Genomic DNA, 27555 nt, shown 5'->3' on the forward strand with positions numbered 1-27555 from the left:
TCTTTGATTTTGTTCATCAGAGTTTTGTAGTTTTCCTCACATAGATATTTTACATATTTTGCTGGATTATATCTAAGTATCTCATTTTTTATTCATCTGATTTTTGCTAAGGTTGTACTGGTGAAATAGGGTCTTTCAGGATGATGCTAAGACATTATTGCCCCTGGGATACAGGACGTTTTGTTAGACTATTTTAGCCATGAGAATAGAAGTGCTTTTTGAAGTCTTTCCCTTGGCCTTTCCTACCACTAAGAGACATCCTGATACATACTCAGATACTGAGGAAATGATCATAGGGTGGGCCTTTGTACCCACTGTGAATCAGATTGGACCGAGGTTCTGTGCTCTGCAAGCCCCCTCTCTAATGGCATTTTGTGTCCCCCTGTATGAATGTCAGCTCAGGCCCTGAGTCCCATGACTTTCAAAGGACCTGGCATTTCCTGTCCTCCATGTGTGGCTCTTCTGGCCCACGGCCATTGGAAGCTATGGAGGAAGCTGGGGAAGATGCTGCTCCATGCACTTGCCATGGGAGCAAGCTCAGCAGCCTGTCTCCGGGAGACAACTCAGCAACTGAGGAATGAATGTCACTGAGAGGCAAAGAGGGTGGAAAGTAGAAAACAAAGGCTCTCACATGAGAGCTCAGTGGGGAAGGAGCTGCAGCCTGGCTGTTACGGGGTGATGAGAGAATGTGGCGTGGGGAAATGGAGCACTGAGGACAGATGGAGGGGGTGGTGTCAGATGCCCGGAGATGCCACCTTACACAGGAGAGGGGGACCACCCCCATGATGGGACTAGCACAGGTGGGCAGCAGGACCTGCAGGTATCCCCTGTCGGCTTCAGTTCCCTCGATGAATTAGAAGGTGGGGACATTTGGGGAAGAGGGTGATCGTTTATAGGAAATGGACAAAGTTGGAAACCGCCCACTAGCTTCTTTTACTTCTATGTCTCCCGGGGAAATATTCTCCATGCAGATGTACAGAAAGTGGTAGGTGCCATCCCCACTGTATCCAGTGCATTCCTTTATTCAAGGTCAGATATACAGTATTTCGTGGCCACAAAGCAGCATGCAACATAGGTGGGCACAAGCCATTGAGCTTCAGGTCTCATGCAGATGCCCGGTTCTGAGAGTCTAATAACATCACACAGAATGGATCAATATCCATCTTGTGAAGCACAAGGCACCTTCATCCTGGGCTCTGGGGGGTCAGGCTGCTGCTCCCGGGGGCCTGCTGCCCAGCATGCTCAGACTCCTTCCAGGCCATCCCTGGACAGGTGGTCCCTATGGACATCTCTACTACCCACCACCTGCCTCCAGGTGAAGCCCATTCTCCTCTGCAAATGGCCTGGGATCCTCCGTAGGGCTGTGGGGCCAGGCCATGGGCAGTAAAGACCAATCAGGGGATTGCTCAGCACTCCTCATTGTCCAGAGTCCTGGTCTTCCAGAAGATGCTCTGCATGGCCGAGATCCGGTCCTTATCTTGGATATTGAAGACCTGGAACTGCAGATGGGACGGGGAATAGTGGGGTCACGGAGCTATCTGGGGGCCCCATCACAGGGGCCTGGACAAAGTGTGGGACAACACATGCTCCTTGACCACCAGCACTTCCTGCCTCTGGGTCTCTGCCTGTATGGTCCTCCCCAACCTGCACGGTCCCCCCCCCCCAGGGCCCTCTCCTCTAGGTGCCCTTCTTCACACACAGGTATCCTCCCCAGGTGGGCCTGACACCTGGGGAGGATACCTGGTGGAGGCCCCACCAGGTGCTTGGGGAGGGCCGAGGAGGCAACTCCCCTCTTGCTTTCATCCCTCCAGCCCCCATGGGTCCTGGAAGGAGATTGTGTTGGCTCTTTAGGTGAGGGTGGGGGTCGGCCCTGGGGGAAAGGAACAGGAATGAGCTCGGTGGGAGTAGGGGAAGGGAGGGCTTAGCAGAGCTGACGGCACCTTGGGGGGTGGCTGGGAGAGCGGCCAAGTAAGCCCTGAACAGGCCATAGGGGGTAAACTCCTAGGGACACAGCGTGGGACTCCTGAGTGCAGGGAGGCAGCAGGAAACTGTCCCTGTGAGGCCTAGGGACAGCCATACCCATTCACGAGGAACAGAGTCCCAGGGTAGGCAGGTGGGGCTCGAGCTCTTGCCATGTGTGGCTTTAGAGGCAGTTCTGGTGGGTAACGGAGGCTGGCTCAGACCTGGCCTCCAGGGGCACTAGTGGGCAGGGGCCCTCATGGCCTGTCTGGCCTTCAGATGTCCCACTCTTGCTGTCCAGAGGGCCGACCTGCCCTGCCTTCCAGCTCTGTGCCCACCTGCATGTCCCCCTGGGCCTGCCCGAGACCCCCTCAGCACGCCACGCCCACCTTGTCCAGCAGGACGTCAAAGTAGGCAGTGGCCCAGTAGGCCGGGTTGCTGGCAGGCAGCTGCAGGAGCGCCTTGACCCCACTGCCGAGGCGTGGCGGGGGGCTGCGGCCCAGGTGGGTCACGTGGATGCGCAGGGACGGCTCTGGCTGGCTGGCGAAGTGCTCCACGCGTTGGTACAGGGCGTTGAGGTCCAGCCCGGCGTCCGCAAGCAGGTTCCGCTCGGGGTGGAGGAAGTCCGGCAGGTTCCTGGTGGCCAGACAGCAGAGCAGCACCACCAGCAGCCGGTACACGGCGCCCTGCAGCTCCGCCCAGTCTTCTGGCTCCGGGAAGAGCACTGCGGCCCACAGCAACACAATCTGAGGCAGGACTGGGGGTCAGAGCCCACCAGAGCATGTGGCCTACTCCAGCCCAGGGCAGCCCACCCCTCCTGGCTTCCCCACCAGCCTCACACCTGGCCCCTGCAACCCAACCCCCTCATCCAAGCCTACCCCCCCCAGCAGCCCCCTGTCCCATCAGCACCCCTCCCCCACACTCCATGCCTCTGCAGCCCTCTGTCCCACCAGCACCTCTCCCCCACACTCCCTGCCTCCCCTGGAGGTCCCAGGGTGGGCTCAGCTCCTTCCCACCTACAGTCTCCATTCTGGCCCCTCCCCAACTCCCCGAGGCCGAGGTACCCCGCCCCCACCCAGCTCCCATCCCAGGACCCCTCAGCTCCTCTGGCCCTTTGCCTCCTGCCCCACTCCCCTCGGATGATCATGACCTCCTACTGTGCAAGGCAGCCTGAGCAGAAGAACCCTACCCTTGGGCATTGTCCTTTCGCCTGTGTGTGTGTGTGTGTGTGTGTGTGTGTGTGTGTGTGAAAAAGCCCTAAGAATGGAGCTTCCTGACTGCACCAGGCACCCTCTACTCTCCCTCTCCCTGAGGCCCTCAGCCAGAGGCCCCTCCCCTGCCACACCACTGCAGCTACCTCTCTGTGCCCTCACTACCCCTCCTCCCACCAACCCCCATCATCCTTCGCTTACTGTGGGGCTCAGGAGCCACTGTGTCCCAGACCCCAAGCCCCGCCCCCCCCACAGAAGATGGCAACCCCTCAGAGGTGGGATGGAGGCCTGCAAGGGATGGAGAATGGGTCAGAGGGAGCTCCCTGACAGGCCAGCCCACACCCCCCAGCCCCCCTGAAGACCAGCCTTACACCGCCCCCCCAACCCCAACACAGCTCACTATGGGCAGACCCCACACAGGCCAAGGAGGACATGGCTCCAGCCAAGTCCCACCAGCCCAGTGAGCAGCCGAGAGCTGCAAACAGGGCTGCTTCCTCTCAGAGGGGTATACCCGGCCGGTGACCTTCACAGCCGCCAGGGGCCTTGCGCCCGAGAGCCCCCCGCCCCTGGCCCATGCACCTTCAGATGGCCGAAGGTCAGGCCAGGGCTCTGGCCACCATCACGCCAGCTCTCGTGGTTGACCCGGTCCAGGATGGAGAGGCTGTCCAGGCGGTGGCCCGGGAAGGAGCCCAGTGCACCTAGCAGTCTGGTGAGCAAGTAGTCAGTGGAGACCCTGGGAGCCGGGACAGGCACACCACAGACGGTTAGCATTGTGGCCCCAGCCAGGAGTCTGGGGCAGCCTGCCTCCACCACTTCGCCCCAGGAAGAAAAGCCCCCAGCTTCTGTGGCCTCCCCGAGAGAGGACCCGCGCACGGTCCAGGCCACGACAAGGCCAGCGGCTGCACCTAGCACACCCTCCCCATGGTTCCCAGGCCTGCACGTGTTGGGCAGTCAAATGGGAAAGGCCAGTGTTCTTGGAGAGACATGTAGGCCCCACAACATGGAGAGGTGGAGGGAGCCTCCAGGCCATCTTGTCCGTTTTGTGTGGACAGGAAGGTGCCACTCTGACCTGCCCAGGGTGGACGGGCAGTTCTGGTCCTTGGGCTCGCACGTCCACTCCATGCCCCATTGGGAAGTCCAGCCTTCCCCGGGCGGCCACGCAAGAGCTTGGGGCACTGCACCCCCGTGGCACTCACTGTGGACTTGCTGAGCCGCCAAAGGGGTGGAATCTGAGGTTCCCCCAAGGGCCCCCTTCTGTAGAGTCTCAGTACTGGACGGCCGACTGCCTGCACACCCAGAGTCTGGATGGAGGGACAGGGGAAGGACCGTTCCCTGCTGGCCTGCACACGTGACTGCCCAGCCCACCCTCCCTTCCTTCCCGCAAGCCCGGACAAAGCCCTGCTCAGGGTGAGGGGCTCAGAGGCGCTCAGGGGAGCCTTTCTTTGGGGGCAGAAGGCCACAGGAGGGCATAGCCAGTTCCATGAACATCATCGACTTCCAAGAATTACCTGTAAGAGCAACACCCACCCGCCCGCCTTACTTCAACCTGGTGCCCTGTTCCCAGAAGCAGCACCTGCCGTAGGAGCTGGTGGGTGGGTCACCGCCCTCAAATCACAGCACCCCTGCCTGCAAGGTGCTGTGGAAGCCATTTTGGAGCTGGAGGGGGCTCAGTCCCTGCCCTTGGCTTGGGGGTCTCAAGGGCAGCTCAGCCTCTGCCACGTGCCCCCCACCCCCGACTCTCTCTTTCCATCTCACAGACACCAACTCAGGGCCTCTCTTTCCTTCAGGTGCATCTGAGGAAGGGGCCTAAGCACCTCACCGAGGGATGGAGACTGGAGGTCCACAGGAGGCTGGCTGGGGAGGGGACAAGCAGCTAACCCCACGGGTGGGGGACATACCATATCCCATCTGGGAGGATGCTAGCAAATTCCTCTGGTCACCCTCACTGTGCGGGGACCCCTCCCGGCCGCCCCAGGACCCTGTGTGACCCAGATAAGTCTCTGTCCTCTTTCCTGCTTTCCCACCTGAAACAAAGGTGTCAGTCTGGGTCGTGAGGGTCCCCTTCCAGGCGGCCTCCTGCGTTTCCCAGTTTCTCCCTGCCTCTCCTCACAGCCTGCCCTGCCCACTCCTCACGTGGGGTGGGGGCACAGCTCCCCCCTCACCACTCCCTGCAGCTGCAAGGAGCTGAAGCTGGCAGTAAGGAGTGAGCATCCCGGCCAGATCCCACATCCCCCGCCCCTCAGAGATCCCAGTGACATTGGTATGGATGACTAGGGCAGGGGGGACATCACCGCAGACCTTCCGGCTCAGAGTGAGGGGAACAGTGGTGGGGCAGCCCCCTTCCTGCCAGCTCCCCAGGACCCCCAGACCCCAGGAGGGGTGTTCTACCTCCAGTGCTGGGCACCAGCTGGTACCAGCGCCACCTCTTGGCTGACGATCCTCTTCAAGCTGCCTTCAGGGAACCCATGTGTCAGCTGGGCCCCCTCCAGGGCGGGCACCCTCTGCCTTCTTCGTACTACAGGCACGACGTGGAAGCACACTGTTCTCCAGCCACTGGACACCAGCAGGGACAGATGGAGCTCCTCCTCCCTCAGGCTGTCTGCGTTCAGAGACCCTGCAACGACCGCCATGCCCCGGAGTCCCCATCTCAGGCTGCCCCTCACACCTCTTGGAAGGGGCTGAGGAGGTGCAGGACGGCCTGGGATGGTCCAGGAGTAGCACACATGTCCCCGAAGGCCTGATGTTGGACATGCTTGGTGCCCAGCTCTCAGGAGGGTCTGGATCCGAGGGCTGACAATGAATGAGCCTGCCCTCCCTCGTTCTACTCCATACCCTGGGTCCCCAGAACAGCATCCCAGACAGCACATCGGAGTAAAGATACTCCCACATCCCTCATGGCTGACGCAGCCCAGCACCCACTCCCCTGACCCAAAGCCCCCAGACCAGCCAGGAGGGGACATTCCAAGGACAGTAGGGGCACTCTGATGTAACCCAGGGCCCTCTGGACTTCCATGTCAGTTGTCCCTCCCCGCCACCCCGCCGAAACATATTGATACCACAGAGAAGGAAAGGGGATCTGAACAGTAGGGGAACTCTCACATCACCAGCCCTGACCAACACCAGCCAACACTGGATTCAGAGCGGTCACCCCTTCCCTCCCCTGGCGCTGCCCAGCGAGGGCGCTGGTTAGAGGTCAGGGACCAACCTTCTGGGAGACATGTGCCAAAGGAAGTCCCCAGTAAGTGCCTAGCAGAAAGGTCTCTATGGGACTGAGCGTGGGAGCTGCACTGCCACACTGTCCCACCGCACACAGCCCACCACAGCCCCTCGCAGCACTGGGGGTCCTGTATGAAGGAGCCTGGTCCCCCATTAGGCAGACCCTTCCCCCAAGTCTCCTATACAGTAGTTCTTAGGCCACTTCTGGGGACCTAGCCCAGAGCAGGTCTTGGTCCTGCCACCTGGGCCACTCTATCCCCCCCATGAGCCTCAGTTTCCCTGTCAGTTAAAGGAAGAAGGAGTTGGGTGATCCCTGGCCCCTCCCAATTCAGGGTTTGAGCTGCGGGTGGTGGCTTTATTTCCTTATCTACTGCTGGTCACACCTTCTGGCGGTGGAGGCAGGCAGCTTGGAAGGCAGCCACACCTGCAGCCCCAGCCCGGTCACGCCACACCCTGCCTTAGCCCCTAGGCTGGTCTCACCGGTTTCTGCCCTGGGTGGGAGCATCCTGGACCTTGTCACCTAGAGGGAGCTGCTGTGTTTCCCTTTTAAGGTAAATGTCAGGAAGCAATGCCTGGAATTTCCCTGCATGCTCAACTCAGGTGGGTGTGGTCCCAGACTCCTCTGCTCTCTCAGCCAGGAACTGAGGACGGTGGAGACCCAGGGATAGTGAAGAGAAGCAGCTCAGAGTGTGCCCAAATGGCCCAGACTGGACACACCCCAGCAGGTGGGTCTGCTCCCAGACGGGCACAGGGCTGGCAGGGGCTAAGGCCAGGTGGGAGTGGCTATGTTAGGTCACAGAGGCAGACAGACAAGGCCTTGAGGTAATTGAGAGGTTCAGAAGATGAGCAGAGAAGATGTGAAAGGGGCTGGAAGCTGGCCACACCTAATGACAGGCTCCAGCTGCCCCGAGAAGGTGGCCACCGGCCCCAGGTCACCAGGCAGGCCTGGGAGGGGCCAGAGCTGGGAGTTGTCCCCTCTTGGGGCTGGAAGTCCATCCAGGAGCCACTCTGAGCAGCCCAGGGCGGGTCACTCTCCCCGAGATGGGCTGACCATCTCACTCTGGCATCACGGCAGACATGAGGACCAGCCGCCACCGTGGGCCTGTCCTTCCCAAGGGAGGCTGGACATTCTGTTTTGGTCCCCAGTCCCTGCCAGGACAACCCAATATATTTGCTCTGGTCCCCAGGAGGAGGCCCTGCTGTCCGGATCTCTGCACCTGCCTCTTCCCGGGACTCTCACAGTCCAGGCGGCCCCCACTGGAGAGAAGCCTGCCATTTGTAGTCCAGCCAGGAGCCCTGCACCCCCCGGGGGCTCCCCACCCCGAGTCACACCATGTGGGCACCCAGACAAGACACTAAGGCCAGACTCCAGCACGGAGCCTGCTCAGGGCCCAGGACACCAAGTAGCAACAGGACCATGCACTGAAACAAAACTGTGCAGGTATACACACACGTCCACACATGCTCTCATGTGCTCCCACTTCTGCATGCACATGTGCACACACTCACACATGTGTCCACAATCCTGCACACACACTCACTCACTCATGTGCACACACTTCCACCTACACATGTGCACACACTCAGACATGCATCCATAACCCAGACACACACACATGCACACACATAGTCTTCCCAGTGCGATGTGACCAGGGACTGCACTCAGGGACATCTGTAAGGACAGCGGGCTGAACCAGAGCTGGTAACAGGACCACTCGCCCAGACCTGTGGCTAGACCCTCATCTAGCAGGTTGGTGGGAAGATGGTGCCCTGGCAGGCGTCGTTTCCAGCTGTTTCACTAGTAACAGCCTGTCCCCTGTGGCCACCAAAGTCATCAGGTGACATGGAAACACATGATCTGTCTTCTCAGACGTGTCTGGAGCTAGAAAGGACCTCAGAGCAATGTCCCCCGACTCGTGTGCCCTGACACACACACTGAGAGACCCTGTCTGTGCACGCATGCGCACATGTGCACACATACACACTGCCATCACACGTGTGCCCCGACACACACCAAGAGACCCCGTCTGTGCACGCACACGCATGCATGCACACACTGTTATCACACATGTGCCCCAACACACACACTGAGAGACCCCAACTGTGCGTGCATGGGCACACACGCATGTACACACACACACACACTGCCATCATGCGTGTTCCCACAGTCGCTTGGTGGCTACCTGGTGCGATGAGGCTCTGGTGTTTGCAGTGCACGATGGCCGCCACCAGAAGGTCCTTGAGGACACGCAGGACCTTGCTGGGCACAATGTGGCTGCAGCAGTTGCCACTCCCCTCCGAGGAGATGCTGGAGATGTCTTCAGCTGTCCACCGCTCCAGGTTGGCCCCTTCCCTGGGGACACCCAGGCAGCAGGACGTGGGGCCATCCCCTGCCTCGGCGGCCCCCGCCTCTTCAACCAGGAGGACCTCGGCGTCCACCCACAGGGGCACCTCCATGCGCACTGGGTCCTCGGAGGAGCGCAGGGCGAACTGGAAGGCCTCCAGGTCCTGGGAGTAGTCCACGAGGAAGCGGGGGTCCAGCTCGTGCACCCGCTCCATCACCACTAGCAGCACGTTCTCCGCTCGCTGGTAGTCCTGTGCCCGGGGCGCCCCCCTCGAGCGGATGGCCTGCAGGTAGTGATGCCACAGGGACACCTGCACGGCCATGGCTGGGGCCAGGGCACAGGGGCAGCCAGGGACTGAGGACCCAAGGACGTGCGCAGGCCCCGGAGAGGAGCAGGTCTGCGGGCGGGGCCCCAGCTCCCCGCAGAGCAGAATTCTGGAGCTGCCACCGGGTTAAATAGTTGAGCCAGGCCGGGCCTTTGAAGAGGGGGTGAGTCAGTCCCCAACCATTAGGAATGTCACTGGGAGCCTAGGGCAGGGGGAGGGGCCGGGTCACAACTCAGCTCTGGCTCCTCCCTCCTGTCACACTGACTGCCTCTTAGCTGTTCCAGAGAGCCCTAGAGAAATACCAGAGTCAGGCCATGCCCCTTCCAGGGCCTGGCCACCTCCTGCAGGCCATTCCCGGTGCCCCTCATCCCTGTGCAGCGGCCACAGAAACTCTGTGACACGCAGGTCTCCCACCAGCCTGGGGGAGGGACACAGGGCAGCCTCCTTGCTCAGATGACAAAGGTGAGAGCGGGAGGTAGCCTCCCCAGGCCCCCGGAGGAAGAGCCCGCTGCAGCTGCCTCTGAGGAGCCTGGATGGCAGGCTAGGGGGTCTGCACCCCCTCAACAACCTCCACATTCCACTGAGGCACCTAAGCCCGGCCGGAAGTGGGGAGCCTCCAATGGGGGGGTCACCTGCCCACCCACCACCTGGGTGAGAATCCTGCCTCCTCTCCCTGCAGTGCCACACTTCCAAACCCCAACCCCGGGCCCTAGCTCAAACTTAAGAGAGCCTGTACCCACCTGGGTCTGCAGCTCTAGGGGACATCTCCTGGGCTCCTTACCGGGTGGAAAGTCTCGCCCTGCTGGCCGCTTCAGCACAGCACTGGGAGCCCTGCCTGGCCCAGCCTGTCTCCCTGCTCAGGTGGGCAAGTCCCAACCAGTCACCAGGGAGCCACCCCCACTGACCCTTGGCCCTGCTGGGCCAGCCCTATATGCACACACACCCCACCCCACCCCCACCCCCCACGCCCAGTGTCTGCAAACAGTAAACTTGGAGATAGCCCCTAATGAGGTTTCCCGGAGACGCAGCCCTGCAGCCCTCAGGGTGAACCCTCTCCTCCACCCACACTTGGGCCTCAGATACCCAGAGCTGCAAGCAGAACCCAGATCCAAGGGGCACCTGGGTGGCTCAGTGGGTTAAAGCCTCTGCCTTCGGCTCAGGTCATGATCCCAGGGTCCTGGGATCAAGCCCCACATCAGGGTCTCTGCTCCGCAGGGAGCCTGCTTCCTCCTCTCTCTCTGCCTGCCTCTCTGCCTACTTGTGATCTCTGTCAAATAAATAAATAAAATATTAAAAAAAAAAAAAAAAAGAACCCAGATCCAAGGTGCTAACTTTCTGGTCCTTGGAACCCCCAGGGCCTGGCTCTCTCTTTCATACCTCCCAAGACAAAGATCTCACCACCTCACAGTGCAGCCCATAGCACCATCAAACAAAAGATGAGTTTCCTTCCTCAGACCTGACCTGGTCCTGTCCTCTGGGGTTGTCCAGAGCACGTCAGTCCCTCTCCCAGGGCAGCCGCTCAGTGTCAAGGATGCTGATGCCCTTGGCCAGCCTCCCACCCCATCCATACCATATTCTGCTCCCCACCACACACTCTGCATGGCCCTTCCATTTTCATGGGACTCTGATCTATAGGGAGGGGCATTGCTGTGGAGGACCTGGGTCCCGCGTTCCTGACTCTGGCCCTGCCTGTGCCTTGGCTCCACCATCTGCAACCCGTAATATCACGTTTCTCCAGCTTCCTTGGACCTCAGGGCAATCCTGAATTCCCCCAGGAGAGCAGGTGGCCCCCCTCGGCATGGCGCTGCAGGGACCTCCCCGACTCAGGGGCGGCCCCAATGTTGTGTACCCCACCCCCGGTCCCAGGAGCCCCTCCTCAGGGAGAGTGACACCTAAGTGCCCAAGGCCAGTTGTCTGCTTTCCCCTCCACTGCTGGTCAGCTCGCCCTCACTGCCTCCACTACCACTCCCTGTGACATGTGTTCTACATCCCCCGCTCCTTGGGGTTCAGGGCCCCGGGCCCTAGGCCCCACGGCAGTTCTGTGTCTGCCCTTGGACTTCCCACAGACCGCTAGCACCTGATCTCTTGCAAGGGCAGGGCTGGGAGAGAAGACGCACGAGCCGCCCTGGCCCACTGGGCAGTGTCTGACCACAGAGGAGCCATGGAGTTCAGTGGCTGCAGGTCACAGCACCCAGGACCACCACCCTGCAGGTCCCAGGGTGGGGCGGTGAGGGGCCCGGAAGGGTCACGGGGGTCCGTGTGGTGGGCAGCCAGCGAAGGAGTTTGCCAGCTGGTGGACATGCCGCCCCCAGCACAGGTTCATGCAGCTTCCATGTCTTGAGGGAGATCAGCGCAAGCGTCCTGATCCTGTACTTCTGGAGCTCCTGGTTGTGCTACAAGAGGGGGACCCACATGCAGCCCACGAAGTGGACCGTGGGAGTCTGGCGGCAGACCCCATGTGGCCTCTGAGGCCCCCATGCTCACCAGCCCCCTCGGAGAGCGTGGGCTGCCACTCAGACGTCCCAGGCCTTCCTGCCCAGACCACGTCTACCAGCCACAGCTCTGGGCCAGCCCACACAAAAGCAGACGCTGCCCGAGCTGCCAAGTGTGATCTCCCAAAAGGGTCAGTGAGGTCTGAATCAGCCACGGAGTCCCAAGGGGACCCCTTCCTCTGTGCCCAGGGGCAAGCCTCTCTCTCAGGCCCTCCTGGTCTCACTCAGCCCATATGCCCAGAGCACTGGCCAGAAGCTGCTTCCACTCAGGGGCTCACACAGAATTGTCAGACCTCAAGAGAAGACATACCCAGGAGCTGCTCTCCAAGAGACCCTGGGGGAGCCGCTGGGCAAGCCGCTGGCCGGCCTGGGCGCAAAGCCCTCGGCAGAGAAACAGGGAAGCTGCACGGGATGGGCCACCAAGACACGGCCACGCTCTGATGGTGACCCACACCTCTACAGCCACCAGCTGCCCAGAAACCAGCAGCCCTTTCTGCACAATGCCCCTGGCGGGCTGGGCAGTTCCCATGTGCCATGGACTCAGGAGCTGCTGAAGTGAGCAGTCCAAATATGACCAGCACTGGAGGGTCCCTCCCACACGTGGCTTCTGTGGGCCTAAGGTTGGAACAGCAGTGCATGCCAAGCTAGACACACCCAGGCCTGGCTCCCAGGGTCCCTGAAGCCCCACTGTCAGCAGTGGCCTGGTGGTCATGGGCAGCCCCATCTCAGCTGGACACTGGTCTGTGGCACGACCACATCCAGGACACGCAGTCAGGGTGGCCAGAATATGACATGCATGTCTGACTGGCGTGGGCTGCAGCTGTGAGGGCGCATTCGTTGCTTCTGTGGAACATCCAAGCCTAACGGGCCTGGCCTGTGGGTCTGCCCCACCTGGTCCTCCTCTTCCTTACTCACCCCAGGAAGGTCGCAGTAGCAGCAGGGAAATGGGGTGTCACCCACGGCCCCAGCCCCCCGCTTTTCCCTGGAGCTCTGCTGAGAAGGCCCTGCTTCCTTTCCCAGCTGCCTCCAGCCTCCAGTCCAGGCTGTGGGCTTGTGGCACGGGCTGGGGTTGAGGACAAAGCCCTATGGGAAGCACAGAGACCGGGAAGCAGCTGGGGTGGGTTAGGGGGACAGGGTGTAGCCTGCGTGGACCCCAGTGGCTAGGGATGGGAAGAGCCATAGAGACAACGGGGTCAAGGCCTGGCCCCAGGAGGGGGGCCTGCACTCCCGGGGTGGGGCTGCGGTGAAGGGGCCTCAGGGCACGGACCCCAGAGCCGTGGGGCACCAGGGTCCACGGTCACTCAGGAAGCTGGGCCCAGGGAGACGAGGCAGGAGCCGGCAAACTAGAAACCACAGCGGGAGAGAGAAACAAGCTCCTCACAGCCATCCCCGGGCCACAGTCTGACCAACCGGCCAGCCGGTCAGCCCAAGCTGCTGGAGCTTTTGTGTGCTGGACGTGTCTGGCCTGAGGGGCAAGGAGCAAACCCACAGAGTAGGAAGGAGGGCTCAGAAAAGGCTGGGCCCCACGCTTCCGCACGGGACCCTCGCTTGCAGGGGAACAGTCTAGGCGGGAGGGATGATCCCAAAGTGGTGGGGGGGCTTGCAGGGAAGGGAGCCAGGCCCTAGGAGGAGGGGTCCCCAGCCCCCAACTGGATCACAGCCCGCACCCCCGCCCGGGCTTCCTTCAGAGATTTCTCACGTGGTGGGGTCAGAGCAAGGAGAAGGTTCTGGCCCTTGGCTTCCGCAGGGCTCCCACGTGGCTACATCCCTGTCACTGGGTGCCACAGCCCAGCCGTCTGAGCACCAACAGCCTGTGGGCTTATGCTGACCTTTAGTTTCTGGTGATTTCTTGAAGGGATCTTCTGCAGAGTCACCAGACATGGAAGGCACAGAGCACAGGACTTAAATCAGCGCTCCTCGTCCCCCGGCCCCAGGGGCTGTCCTCTGACCCCCTGCCCATCACTGCCCATCACCTCCCCTCGTCCCCTAGGTCCCATGGGCCATCATCCCTCCTGACCCCCAGCCCATCACTTCCCAGGAGCCCCTCGGGTCTGCTTCTTCGCAGGTGGCCTCTCCCAGCAGCCCCAGAGCGGCCTTCCCTCCCCTAGTCTGGGGAGGACACGGGGGCTGTACCACCTGCCCGGGAGCCTGGGGCTGGGGCTGGCTACCCGGCCAACTGCCTCCTCTTGCAGAGACCAGCACAGGGGTGCCCAGCTCTGGCATAAAGCCCATCACACCCTTCTACCTATACCACACCATCAAGCAAGGGACGCGTGGGACTGCACACAGGAGGTGACAGTCCACAGGGCAGCTGACAGGGGTGCTGATCCAGGGGGGACAGAGGGCACTGAAGAGGCGCTGGGGAGAAAGTAGGCAGACCTTCCTGTGGAAGGTGCGTGTATGCTGGTGACTGGGGTGTGAGGGCTCATCTGTCTGCTGTAGGCTGCTGTCCGGCTCTTTGTGGACACTCGGGGTCCCCCAAGGAGAAGCAGGTGTGGGCCAGCACCATCACCCAGGAGGTGGCCATTCTCAGCCAGTGGCAGAGGCAACAGGGAGCAGACAGCTGAGCCATGAAGCTTTGCAAGGCAGGAAGGAGGCTGGGGCGGCCACAGCCCAAGAAGGGGGCTGGCAGAGGCCGTGGGGAGAGGGGTTCCAAGGGTCTCAGATCCAACCACTCAGTTACATAGCCGCTACCTCTGTCCCCTAGTTCAGGGGTACAGACACACCGACAGTGACCAGTAGCCTGGGGCGCTCCCCCCATGGGCAGAAGTCCGCAGCTCTGGGCGGTGCCCGAGCCCAAGTGTCCAGAGGGAGTCTATATTTAACATAAGTACAGAGTGTGCAGCCTGCTTCCTGTCCAGGACCTGCAAGGGACACACCTGATGGAGGCCATGACCCTGGGTCAGTTGAACCACAGCTGCTGGCAGGAGCCACTCCTCTCCTGAGTGATCACCTACCCTCCGGATGGACTGTCACCGAGGACAGCTGCCCCCGGGGGTGGGGGCAGGCAGGTCCTCAGGGGACAGAGTCACTGGAGAGCAGACTAACACCTGGACAGATCCTAGAGCCAGTTAGGGTGGCCCGGCTGCTAGGAGGCCCTGCGGGGCTAGGACAGAGGCAGGCCGTTCCTCTCCTCCGGGGTTGCCCTGCGTGTGACCCATCTTCAGAGGACACATCAGGGCAATGTGTCCCATCCACGGCAGGCCCGGCCACACCCATCCCTGTCACGCCTGTCAGAGCGAATATAAGAGATGTGACCGAGGGTTGGCCTTCACACCAGGAGGCCAGCACTTTGGTGCGAGTTTTGAGGTCCCTTCCCCTCTCAGGGAGGGTCTGAATCAGATGTGGCAAATTCTGGTACCCCCAGGGCCGGCAGCAGACAGAAAAACTCGAGGCCATTCTCTTGCTCTGGGTCAGGACCAGCTGTGGTCTTTCCTGAGCCCTGCCCCTGCCCATCCCACAGAGGTGCTACCTGCATGCTAAGGACCTCTATCACACCCTCCATCCACTCCAGAACATTCCCCAGGAGCCATGCCCGGGCCCAGAGCTGCCTGGTCCTGAAGGTTCTCCTTCTCGTCCATTGACAGCCCAGGACCAGGAGCCACAAGCATGGACACCAAGCAGTCGGGCCATGGGGCCTGTGGAAGCCCCGAGGGGCTGGGCATCTCCCTAGAGAAAAGGGTACAGGGGTGTGGGCAAAGGCGGACCTGTGCCGGGCTTCTCTGTGTGGCCCGAGGGCTTAAGGGGGAGAATAAGCCAAGGTGAATGCTGGGTTGGGGAGTAGGGGCAAAAGGCATGACAGGCTGTCCCTCCCACCATGGAGCCACGACTCTCCTGGTTTCCTGAGAGAGATGGCGGATAATAACGCTGGCCTCCATAGCCCCCTCGTGCCACCACCACACAGATGTCCCACACTGAGCTCCCCGGGTGGGAAGACTTGCTGGAGGCAGGCCTTACCCTCTATGCCCCCAGAGCCCACCTCGTCGGGGTCAGAGGAGGCCCAGCCCCTGAGCAATGTTGCCACTCCCTTTGCCTCCCTGAGGACACCTGCCTCACACCTCTCCGAACCCCCTGGGCTCAGATTCTGGGGGGAGGATGCTATAGGCAGCCTAGGGTACTGGAAGGTACCCAAGCTACAGCATGGGTCCCCTGGGCTCCGAATCTGGATCTCGGTTTTTACCTTCAGAAGCTGGAAGTTATGCTTGTCCAGAGGGGCCTGGGGCGAAAGGACTGGCTAGGGCCCATCCACTTGCCTGTCCAATGAGCCCCATGCCAGCCCTGCAGGCCCAGTGGGACTACGTCCAGCCGGGGAGCCTGGCCTGTGCCTGCGTGAGGCACTCCGGTGGCTGTCCTCCCGGGGGGCGGCCAGCAGAGGCCCTGAGGATTCCGGAACAAAGATCCCGTGCTTCTCAAAGACAGCTTCCTTTAAGCACAGGTGACCCGGTCTTGAATTTCCATCTTGAGGAGACAGCCTGGTCCCTCGAAGTCCCTCAGCAGCCCTCCCACCGAGCACCCCCCCTTACCACCAGGTCCCTTCTGGCCTTGCCTAGGCAGGCTGACTCTTATCTTCTCGAGTGGCCTCAGAGGAGCCCAGGCTCTGGGGGTCCCCGGCACATCCCCAGAGTCCCATATAGGTCTCCTCTCATTCGAGGGGCAGTCATTCCCGGCTGCTGGGCCCATCTCCAGCTGCTGTCCCTATACAAGAGGGACTCTGCTGGGAGAGACCCAGCGTGGAATGAGGCGTGGGGAGGGGACACTGGTCTGCCTCGATGCCCAGTGCCAGACTTAGTCCAGAGGCCCCAGGAGGCCCAGGCTGGGACGGATACAGGTCTGTGCCTGTCCCTCACTTGCTCCTGGGCCTGGGTCCCATCACCCCAGTGAGTGAGCTCTGGGTGTCCCTGCTGGTCCTTTATGTGGCTCTGGAAAATTTTTCAGTGACAGGGGCACAACGAGTGTGGCACAAATCACCTGTGGAGTAGATTACCCTGAGACTGAGCTCAAGAGGGAAGCGTCCAAGTGCAAGGTTAGGATGATGGGGGTCTCCTTTGGTCCTCGGGCAGGTGGTTTCTCCTCTCCAGGCCTCAGTCTACCCATCTGCTGGACACATTCCCACTACTGACGTGAAAGTTCTTTTCTAGATGTTAGAAAAGAAAGCCATAGGGGCTCCTGGGTGGCTCAGTCGATAAGCGTTTGCCTTTGGCTCAGGTCATGATCTCAGGGTCCTGGGATCAAGCCCCACATTGGGCTCCCTGCCTAGTGGGAACCTGCTTCTCCCTCTCTGGCTCCCCCTGTTTATGTTCACTCTCTCTCTCTCTCTCTCTCTGTGTCAAATAAATAAATAAATAAAATCTTAGAAAGCAAGGAAGGAAGGAAGGGAAAAAGAAAGAAAGAAAGAAAGAAAGAAGAAAAAGAAAGAGAGAAGGAAGACATAGCTTCTGATTTTCCCTTAGGAGGAAGCTGATGCGTGGCCCCAAGCACACAATTTCTCCCAGGGAAAATGCCCCTGGAAGACCGGGAGCCCTTCCCCACAAGGGCAGGGGAGGGGGAGGCCTGGGGGAGAGCCAGCCCCTTCTGGCTGTGGTCTTTCAGGTGAACAGCTTCACCCAGGGCGTCTCCAGTGTCCAGGAGACCGCTTGCAGACAACAGCGTTCCTTAGTCCCCATGGCAACAGGGCCTGCACTCCTGTTTCCAGGGAAACTCAATCCTCAGCGTCGCGGTTGCCCCAACAACGCCTCTGGCTTAGTTGGCTGCTTGGTCGCCAGCCCAGAGGGGGCAGCTGGACGCCCCAACCGACCTACCAACCAGAGGAGCCAGGGGCTACACAGGTGTGGGGCTGGGTGCACTGGGGCAGGTCCCAGCCCGGCCAGGGCACCAGGAGGACACTCACCGGGCAGCCAAGCCCCGGCTCTCTCCCGAGTCCTGTGCTCCCATCTGAGATGAGCTCTGCCTCCAGCGAGCCTGGCCACGGGGATGCCACTGCAGAGCGGTCTCCACTGGGGCTGGACACCGTGATCCAGGTCAGTGGGGTGCCCGCCCTCTAGCACCCTCCTGGGAGTAGGCTCCGAGGGCACCTTGGGAGGGTGCACAGAGAAGCCACACCTCCCCAGCTCCAAGGGGCCCTCGAGCACTCGCGTGGTCAGCACGAGCACGCACACGCGCGTGTGCACGCACACATACACCGGGGCAGCCTCAGCTCAGGAGAGGGGCCTGGGGAGAGAGTGGCCTAGGCATGGGGAGACCTGAGCCGAGTACCCGGCCTCCCTGTTCATGCCTGGGTGAGCTCAGGCCACCAGCCCCCTTCTCGAGCCTCAGGGTCACAGCCTGCGCACTGTGGGTAGGGAGTGATGGACTACCCTTCCACACCAGGGTCCCACATGCTGGAATCTCATTCCCTGCTTTCTTCCTGGCAGAGTGTGGGAGCCACCATTGCTGGGCAGATAGGGTTCATCCCAGGATCTATTCTGTGACTTCCAGAACTTTCCCGTGTGCATAACAGCAACAACAGTGGGGACCACGAACTCTCCCCCTGCCCCTTTCTCCTTTGTTCCCCTACTTCCCAGAGTCAATCCCGTGCCCAGAACCGCCATCCCCACTCCTCAGCTGCCCCCCACTGCCATCACCTGGCTCTGGCCACCTGGACCAGGCCGTCCCCACCCTGACTGACCCCTTGGGGATGCCAGTGAACCCTCGGTGCCCTGGCTGACTCAGTTGTTAATTAACCCAGTTCTTAGAATCTCAGCGTGTGCTGTAGGGGGTTGACATGGGGTTGACGTGGTCAGAGAAGAGTGATCGCCCATGGTTGGTGCCACGTGATTACATAACATGGTGGAACCACCCTCCACATGCACACGCACATGCGCACCCCCGTGCACACACACATGGTGCCCACATAGGGTACGACGTGATGGGACAGGATCCTTGAGTTGGGCGATGCAGCAACACAAAACAAGGGCCGGGCCTGGTGACCTTGTCCGGCTCCCAAGAGTCTCAGCTCTCTGGCCGGAGAGAAGGACAGGCAGAGGGAGGTCAGGCTTGCACATCACAGTTGCCAGACTCTTTCAGCCAGGCATCGCACCCTCCCATCAGCCGTCAGCTGGGGAGGAATCTATCATCCCCTCTGGATTCCAGGAAAACGTAGGCTTGAGGGTTGAAGCACGTTGCTATGGTTACCGGCGTCTGAGGGAGAAACTCGGGCTGGAGCCATTGTCTGGCAGTGCGTGCAGGTGCCTGGCGGACAAGACTGTCCCGCAAGTCCCCACTACCTGTGGGAAACTGTCACCTGGAAGTCACAAGGAGTCGCATCCGAGGTCCGCGCCGCCCACCCAGCCAAACCTGTTATTTGCATCGTGGTGATGGAGATCCGGGTGCCGGCACCCGGGGGTGAGCAGGCAGGCTGGCGCCAAGAGATGCTCAGATAGGCCTGTCCAGACGGGGAGGCGGGCCCACAGGGCTCCTCCAGCCCCGCCAGCTGCAAGTGGGGAAACTGCGAGGCCTGGGAAGGGGCGGTTTGTGGATGGGGGGCCTCGCGGGGGAATGGGCCTGAAAGTACCCCGGTGCCTAGAGAAGCACCCCTTGCAGCCTGGGCAGGGCACCCCAGAGCGCCTGGCCCCAGGCCTCCTCCTCAGAGCTGGGTTCTTGGGGTGTCCGGGCCCAGAGCAGAGAGACGGCAGAGCCCGGGCAGGGGGCCAACACCAGAGGGCCCTGGATTCTGGGTTAAGAGCTACCGAAACAGATGCTCTTTCTTTTGGGTATAGGTTCTGATTAATGATATTTCCTGGGAATTTGTCCACAATATCTGAATTTCCAGACTTACTGACAGAAGTTATTTCCAGTATGTTCTTGTTGTTGTTCTGATGTCTGAGGACCTGAAGCAGATGGCCACCGGACCCTGGAACTGAGGGGCTGGAGAGCCGGGGCTTCCCGCGTGACATTCTGGGGACCCGGGACAGGCCAAGAGGGGTCGGTCACCCTGAGCGATACCACGTTTCCTTTTCTGATTTCAGTCATTGGTTGATCCTCTTTCCAGTATTTTTGCCTTCTCGTCCATTAATGTATAGACTTATTATCCTTTGCTTTTCAGTTCTTTGGGATTGTTGTTCATCTGACTTTTTGAGATGCGTGCTTATCTCATTAATTTGCAGGTGTCTTTTTAAAAAAAAAGATTTGTTTACCGGTGTGCCTGGGTGGCTCAGTCGGTTAAGTGTCTGACTGTTGGTTTCAGCTTGGGTCATGATCCTGCAGTCGTGGGATCGGGGCTGGCATTGGGCTCTGTGCTCAGTGTAGACTCTGCTTAAGAATCTCTCTCCCTCTTCCGGTCTCACTCCCTCCGTCTCTCCCTCCGCACACGTGCGTGCACATGCTCTCTCTCTTTCTCTCTCTCTCAGGTAAATAAATAAATAAAATCTTTAAAAAAGGTTTTTTTAACTTCTTAAAAAATTATGGTAAATATATGTGTATCTAGGCATAGAATTTACCGTTTTCACCGTTTTTTAAGTGTGCGGTTCAGTGGCATTGAGCCCATTCACACATGTGCAGCCATCACCGCCAGCATCTCCAGAACTTTCTCCCCTTCTCAAACAGAAACTCTGTCCCCATAAAACACAGACTCCTCACCCCCACCCCAGCGTCTGGCACCTGCCTTCTGCTCCCTGCCTCCATGAATTTGGCTCCTCTCAGGACCTCAGAGGTGGGGTCGGACACTAACTCTCCTTCTGTGCCTGATCCATTTCACTCCGCGCAGTGTCCCCTGGGGGGGAATCCATGTGCTCGCCGTGGTCACAGTGTCCTTCCTTTGCAAGCCTGGATTGTGCTCCATTGTGCTGCTGGACCATGTTGTATGTCTCCGCTCACTTGTTTACAGATGGCTGGGTTGTGTGAATACGCTACTGGATCGCTGATGTGCAAATCTCCCTTCCAGTCCCACCTTCACTCCTTTTGGGGATACACCCAGAAATGGGGTTGCTGGGTCCCCCAGTAACTCCTGGTTTAATGTGAGGAGCCCTCCCAACTGTTTACCACAGGAACTGTATCATTTCCCACTAGCTTTTGGTTCTTTTTTTAAGGTCTGCTTTTCTTTCTAAAGAATGCATTTGCTACCTTCCATACATTTTGTCATAATAATTTTTGTCATTATTCAGTTCAAACTGTTTCCTAATTTCCATTTGATTTTATCCATGGGTTCTCTAGAGGTATAAACACCCTGATTTCCAAACATGTGGGGATTTTCATATTGTTTTTTTAAAACCTCGTTTGACTACACTGTGTTCAGAGGTTTTGTTTGGAACATCTTGGTGAGGACAAGCCTACTGGCATCCAGGTGGGGAGACGGGGGAGGTGAGTAGATGCACGGATCTGATCTCAGGGAGGAACTCCATGCTGGAAATAGACATTTGGGGTTGTTGGCAAGTGAGTAGCCGGGTGTGTGTGTACATAGAAAGAGGAGCTGGAGCACTCCCCACTCAAAGATGGGGGAGGCAAGAAGGAACCAGCCAAGGAGACCAAGACCAATGACGTGAGAACAGCTGGGAGGGGTGGTGTCAGGAAGACAGTGTTTCAGGGAGGAGGTGGGACCCACCTGCTGCTAACAGATCAAGGAAGTGGAGACCACGGACCACTGGGATTAGCAGCATGTAGATCACGGGTGACCTTGACTGCAAGGTCCCCTCATGGGGCATGTAGGAGCAACACTTTTTTTTTTTTAAGAGTGGTATAAATTAAAACAGTTTGTGTCTATAAGAAAGGTCTGAAAGAGAGAGAAAAATCACTGATGCGTAAGGAGAAGGCAGGCTTGCTGGAGCCATGTGGGATGAGGTGGGATGGGACAGAATGGGATGGGATGGGATGGAAGCTGAGGGGGCCCACCCATGGGACAGGAGCTGGGATGGCTTGAGAGCATCACAGTGTGGCAAGCCCCCATTAGTCACTTGCCAAGGGCCATGGCCTGTCTTCCTTCCAATCCAGCCAGGGACAGAGGTGCTGGCCCATCTTGAATCTTCTGTCCATTTGTCCTGATGCAGCCAAGGTCACAGCAGACCTGGTTAGATCAACCAGCTATGCTGATCAGATAGGCCACATCCCCCTCCTTGTTCAGACACACTGCTCTTCCTGCCGCCACCCTGGGGTCCAAGGGGACTGTGGTAGCAGAGCCACCAAGGAGCCAGGCATTCAGGCCTTCCATAATGTCCTCTGCGCCCTCCTCCCCCAGGCCCCACGCAGACTTTGAGAACCCTCCCCACTGCCTTTGCTTCCACTCTTCCCTCTACCTGGACACCTGATCTGTGTCCCCACTAGCTGTTGGATAGCTCACCTGTCACTTCCTCTAGGAGGTCTGTGTGGGCACTGCAAACACAGGAGCAAACAAGACCAACAGGGCCCTTGCCCTTCCAAGAGTTCCTTAATATAAATTGTTTCATAATTGGTGATTTGCTCCTTAGGCTGGGTTTTCCGCCATTCACATGGTGACCTGTGCCAAGTGTTGATCATGCTGGGGACACAGAGATAAATGACAAGTTGTCCCCCTCTCCCCCAGATGCCTGTTCAGTGCCTGGCCCACATCTCCCATTTATTATGAGTTGAGGACCAAACAGCCCCCCATAAGAAGCACGGCCCTGCTCCTGGGGTGATACCCAGTGCCCCAGAGGGCTCCACAAATGCGTAGAAATCTACACTGGCCAGTGCTGAGACACAGCAGTCAGTGGCCAGGTGCTACCCCAGACACAGAGAAGCTCTTTTTCCTTAGGAAACGGAACCTGGCAGGCATTCACCCTGGCTAGGGCCCTTCTCTGCCGCAGGCCAAGCTACGGAAAGATGGCAAGCAGACGTCCGGTCGCTGGCCTTGGCTGCAGGCCCTGTCCTCAGATATGTTCTCCCAGCTGTGCCCGCTCCTGGAGAGGCCAAAGCCTGCTGCCAAGGGATGCGGGAAGGCCTGTGGCGCCCACAGGTGTGGGAGGGCTGGAGTGGGCACACAGGGAGGAGAACAGGGGTGGGGGCCTCAAGAGCCCATCTGCCTGGGCTCAGGGACGTGCCACACTGGGGAGGACACCTGAGGCCAGCATGCCTGCTGAGACCCAGTCTCCAGCCACCAGGAAGGTGCTAGGACCAACAGGTGGCTCAGTCCTAACACTGCCTTTTGTGAGTGCATGACCTTGGGGGAGCCCCCTCACCCATAAAGTAGACAAGAGTGGGTGTGACAATGTTCGCTAAGAAATCCTCAGTGGTGAGTGCCCTGCCTCACTCCACTCATACAGGCTCCCGACCTGACCTTCACTTCTCTGCTTCTCGGCGGGGCCAGTGAGCCCTGCACCCTTGCACGTCTCCCACCCCCTGCCGCAGCCTCCTAGCTCAAGGGCTGGGACAGGCGCAGCCTCTTGCAGTGCCGCTAGCGGCCACACGGCGGCACTGTGGGAGCTCGGCCACCAGGCCCTGGCAGCGGCGGGCGGTCCACGCGCAGAGCGGCCCAGGACAGCCCCTGGACTCTCCCTCCCTAGGTCTGCGGCTGCCTCAGGACGCTGCAGCCTGTGACCTGGCTGAGCTGGGATCGTCCTCAGGACGCTCTCTCCCAGGGTGATTTTAATCAGAGGTTCTGGTGCCCCTCCCTAACCGCCCCTGGGCTCACTCTGGGGCACCCAAAGATCCCCCTCAGTCGGGTGCAGGGAGCCTCACCTTCTCCATCTTGAAGATGCCAGGCTCCTCTTGTGAACCCATCCTTCTCTCCGCCTGGGTCATAGGCTGTCTGTGTCCCCGTGTCCCTAGCAGCCTGGACGTCCAGAGGGGCCACTCAGGGACTTACTGATGCTGCACCAGCAAGAGGAAGTAGTGACATTGCTCTTCGTGATTTCCATTCCTGACCTACAAGGTCACCTGCCCTCCGGAGAGGCCTCCTGTCCCGCAGACTCCACACCGCACCCTCCACAGAGCTGCAGCACCCCCAGGGCTCTAGGATGCCCCCTCCCACTTCACAAAGGAGGAGCTGAGGCAGAAGACATACCCAGGGTCACAGCTTGCGCTGGCTGTGGCAGGACAGGGACCCCAGGCCGATTCTCATGGGGAATCCTACTCTGATCCGGGGTGGGGGATAGATAGGGGAGCCCAGGTTCCTACGCGTGCAGGCTATCCCCTCCACATAGCTGCGGTGGGGAGCGGAGCAGTGACCGTGACCAAGGGGTGCCTGGCCCCGTAGGCGGGGATCTGCTTCCATGGACAGGGCCACACAGGGGCTGGGAGCTCGCCTTTAGCGCAAGTTGAGCTGAGGAGGGCGCTGGGGGCAGGAGGAAGGGTAATGGTCAAAGAGTCTGAGGTCTTTGGGGAAACCGATGTCCAGCCTTCCGACCGTCTGAGAGTACGGGACCGGGCGGGGAGTGGGATAGCCCGAAGTCTCCCTGTGCACTGCCGGGACACGCTGACGCCCAGTCACCGGAGTCAAGCCACAAATAGCCAGCTGGGGAGGAAGGTCCCGGGGCGGAGTGAGCAGCCTCTCTGAGACAGACTCAAGGCTGCCCGGAACAGGCAGAGAGCAGCGAGGTCCGGCCCCCAGGTCCGCGAGGCCCCGCGATCCGCCCCGGATGGAGACCAGGCCTCTCTCCTGGCCCCGCCCCCTCCTGGCTCTTCCCTTTCCCCTCCCGGACCCGCCCCCTCCCGATCCTCCCCTTGCCCGCCCGCCCTCCCCTCCTGCCCCTCGCCCTCCCCCTTCCCGGCCTGCCCCTTCCCCTCCCTCAACACCCCACGGTCCCTCCCCTCCGCGCGCCCCCCGCCGCGCCCCCTCGGCTCCAGCTGGGCCACGGTCCATCGCAGGCACCCGGCCACAGCTGGAACCCATTACGCCCCCAGCGCCTCTTGGGACGTCTCGGCTAATAAGTGACCCTCTGTAAATGTTAGGAATGAGTCAAGTTTATGCGGCGCTGCTGCCTTCCCGTTAGCGGGTGGCGCCTCGGATGCCCGAGGGAGCGGGGAGGGTGGGGGAGGGCGAAGGGGCAGAGCCGTTCCGGGCCTCGGAGGGAGAGCTTCCTGGAGTTCATTGTTCTTACAGCGGGGCCCGGGGTGGGTCTCGCTACCCCGCTGAGCCTCAGTTTCCCCCGAGTGCAAATACAGGGTTCAGGGCAGACAAAGGCTGAGCCCCTTCAGCCGCCTTGCCTCCCAGGAAGACATTAGAGGCGGTTGATGGTCTTGGCACCCGTGCCTTGCTTGGCCCAGAAAGGGTAGCAAGCACGTCCTCCCAGGCCCCCAAGGCAGGCTGCTCACCTCCCACCCGGGGTAATATTGAAGGGGGTCATCTGGGGGAGATGTGGGGGGATGGCGCTTTCCCAAGGCCCCCTGCTGAGTCAAACTCAAACATCCTGCAAAGCAAGGCTCCAGCCTGAAGAAGGGCTGGGTCCCAGGTGGGCCAAAACTAGGGTTCTCGCTCCAGGGGGAGGGCAGTGGAAGTCAGTCAGTGGTATTTGCTCAGTGATGGTCCAGGAACTGGGCTGCTGTTGGGGATCAGAATGGGGCCCTACCAAGTGTCATGCAGGAGCCCAGGTCTGGGGGTGACTCTTGCAGTCTGGTCCAAGTGGAACATGCCTTGTGTCCAAGGAGAATTGGAGGCATGTGGGCAGAAATACCAGGGCAGTGGAGTGGGCAGAACAAGGGTAGGCCCAGGAAGCCCTCCACTCCAACCAGCCAGGGGCTGAGGGACAGAGCCAGGTGAAGGGGTCTGAAACTGGAGAAGGTCTTCAGAGAGAGCTAGGAGGAAATCAGAGGAGGGAGGGGACCGGCAGTAGGAGGTCACTCCTTGGGACCCCAGGCTGGGAGGGAGATCTGGAGAGTCACAGGGTGGGCGAGCAGGCTCTGAGGGACCACAAGGAAAGGGATCCTGAAAGCTAGAGGAGGGGTGAGTTTGAGCACATCTGGGACTGGGTAGGGGGTGACAGGAGGAGCCCGGTTTGCAGCCCTGGAGAGTCACTGGGAGCAGACATCTGTCTCCAGGATCCCCTGGGAAGCCTCACATGTCCAGAGAGGGCGCAGGCCCCTGAATGTCCTTCCCAGGGCCAGTGCCGCAGTTAGACCCGGCAAGAAGGTCCCTGTCCAGCCCGGGGTTTGGAGGGTGATGCCCGGCCCTCCCCCAGCTCAGCTCACCTAATGATGCAGAGAATCCCCAGGGCCAAAGCAATGTGCCAGCAGAGCCCAGGACCCCTCAGCCCCAGCCTCTGGGTATCCAGGACCCTGGGATTTCCTGCCTGCTTCCAGGCCTCCTGAGACATCTCCCACGGCAGGTCAGCTACTCCGGACAGGCTAGGAAGGAAGGCTGTCATCACTCTCCTCCCACAGCCCCTCCCTTGGTTCCTGTCCTACCCTCTCCCAGGGCCTCCTCATGCCCTTCCTAGTGGGCAGGGAGGTGGGTGGGTGGGTCTAGGTTCTTACAAGTTGCCAGTCCCTCTCAGAAACCCCCATAGCCAAAGTGGTGAGACTGTGTGCTGCAGGGGGGTGCCAGATCAGGTCCCATAACCGAAGCAAGGGCAACTGCCTCCAAGTTTCTCTGGAGGGGCCCAGTATGAACACTCAGCCGGGCCCCCACAGAGATGAAGCAGGACCAGAGGGCAGGGCACTCGTGAGCAGCTAGGCTATGTGTCCTCCTGGCCCCCAAGGCTCAGGACACATCCCAGGCAGGCAGGGTGCTGTCCCACCCTGTAAGTAGAGAAACCAAGGCATGTACTTTGAGAGATAGCCTCAGGCAGTCCTTTCCAGGGCACTGCTGCTGGGGGCGGGGGAGCCCTGCAGTGGCCCCACTAACCCCAGTGGGCTTGTGGGGAGGTATTTGGCAGCTGTCCAGGAGGCTGCCAGCCTCCAGTGTGTCTGCATGGCTGTTTTTCAGAGGCTGGAGGACACTGTCTTGAGTCCCATGGCCACTAGAGAAGCCCGGACACTGACCGTTCGTGGGGCAGGCCGGCGGGCTTTGCCCACGCCTGTGCCCGCCCGAATCCGTGAGATCGTGGCTGGCAGCCTGGGGGACGAACCACACCAAGGTGATGGACGGTGGTAGGGGTGACGATGGAGGTGGGGGTGAGCACCAGGGGAGCCACAGGGCCATCAGCTTCCTCACCGGCCCTGTAGTGTCCTCCTCGGCTGGCCCCTCCAGGCCAGTCATCTTGCAGTGTGATGGGGCACAGAACCACACCCTCCCACAGGGGTCACCACAGGGGTCCTATGTCAAGACCCACAGCATGTTTACCACAAGGCCACAAGGACTCTCCAGCGCTGCATTTCTGTTTGTGACACATTTGTGACCAGCCATCTGGATTTCATCGTATTTGTTTCATTAGATGAGTGAAAATCCTGAAGGTCAAAACCCAGGAAGCACAGACACTGAGCTAGTCCCCCCAGCCCGCCCAGCCCTCTGCTCACCCAGCCCGCAGGTCCCCTCCAGACCTCTGCTCACCCAGACCTCCCCCCATCCCCTGCCACAAGTAGAGGCTTTGCAGCTGAGGGACTGGCCCCCAGCTGGGTCCCCACAGCAGGCCACCCAGCTGATCAGGCCACTTGGCCCTTGCTAGTGCAGGTGACTCCCTCATGTATGTGTCCCGAGACCCCTTTCTGTAGTCAGGGTCTGTCCAGCCTCCTGAGGGAACCAGTCACTCACAAAAGGTGTGTGCCAAGGAAGAAGAAAGCCCACTGTGTGCTTAGAAAAGCAGCTCACTATTCAGATGTGATCCGGTTACCCCAAATCAGTAGTTCTCACTGCTTCACAGGGGGCGGGGGTCCCCAGAGTCCAGGCCACTCCCACACCCTCCACTCTAATTGGTTTGGGACTGTGTTGGGGTTAGAGATGTGGGTGAGAGGTAGGGCAGCTGTCAGTGGCCAGTCCTCCAGCAGGAGAGGGAAGAAGGCCTGGAGCATGAAGCCCACATCCCCCAACCAGGGTCCCCAGGTCAGACCTGGGACCCTCCTGGAAGAGCAGGGCAGACCAGCCGTGGGAGCCCAGTGTGGGGCCCAGAGGCCCACCGGACAGGGTGTGGTGGCTGAGGAGATAGGGGGAC

General features: G+C 60.1%; 2 protein-coding genes and 1 pseudogene across 3 annotated transcripts in view; 1 reads left to right on the top strand and 2 right to left on the bottom strand.

Moving 5' to 3' along the window:
- Window positions 1–997: 997 nt before the first annotated feature.
- Window positions 998–9530, bottom strand: MAB21L4 (mab-21 like 4). Of its 2 annotated transcripts, none has more exons than XM_047722790.1 (5): window positions 8570–9530; window positions 5559–5784; window positions 3750–3876; window positions 2349–2705; window positions 998–1499 (listed from the first exon to the last, which is right to left on the bottom strand). In XM_047722790.1, exons 1-5 carry the CDS (start codon window positions 9051–9053, stop codon window positions 1407–1409), a joined length of 1287 nt encoding a protein of 428 aa, XP_047578746.1. In that variant the 5' UTR covers window positions 9054–9530; the 3' UTR covers window positions 998–1406. The 2 variants fall into 2 exon arrangements, with proteins under 2 accessions (XP_047578746.1, XP_047578745.1); XM_047722789.1 differs by having other exon boundaries at window positions 3750–3903; window positions 8570–9412.
- A 1691-nt stretch (window positions 9531–11221) lies between these two features.
- Window positions 11222–14075, bottom strand: LOC125095528 (uncharacterized; annotated as a pseudogene).
- A 3327-nt stretch (window positions 14076–17402) lies between these two features.
- CROCC2 (ciliary rootlet coiled-coil, rootletin family member 2) overlaps window positions 17403–27555 on the top strand; it is a 61780-nt gene continuing 51627 nt past the window's right edge. The window contains exons 1-2 of the mRNA XM_047720014.1: window positions 17403–17565; window positions 26394–26544. Of these exons, the coding sequence (XP_047575970.1) occupies window positions 17485–17565; window positions 26394–26544 (232 nt within the window). The 5' untranslated portion in view covers window positions 17403–17484. The remainder of the gene's footprint in view (window positions 17566–26393; window positions 26545–27555) is intronic.

The sequence above is a fragment of the Lutra lutra genome, chromosome 3 (assembly GCF_902655055.1).
Source record: "Lutra lutra chromosome 3, mLutLut1.2, whole genome shotgun sequence".
NCBI classification, from domain to species: domain Eukaryota; kingdom Metazoa; phylum Chordata; class Mammalia; order Carnivora; family Mustelidae; genus Lutra; species Lutra lutra.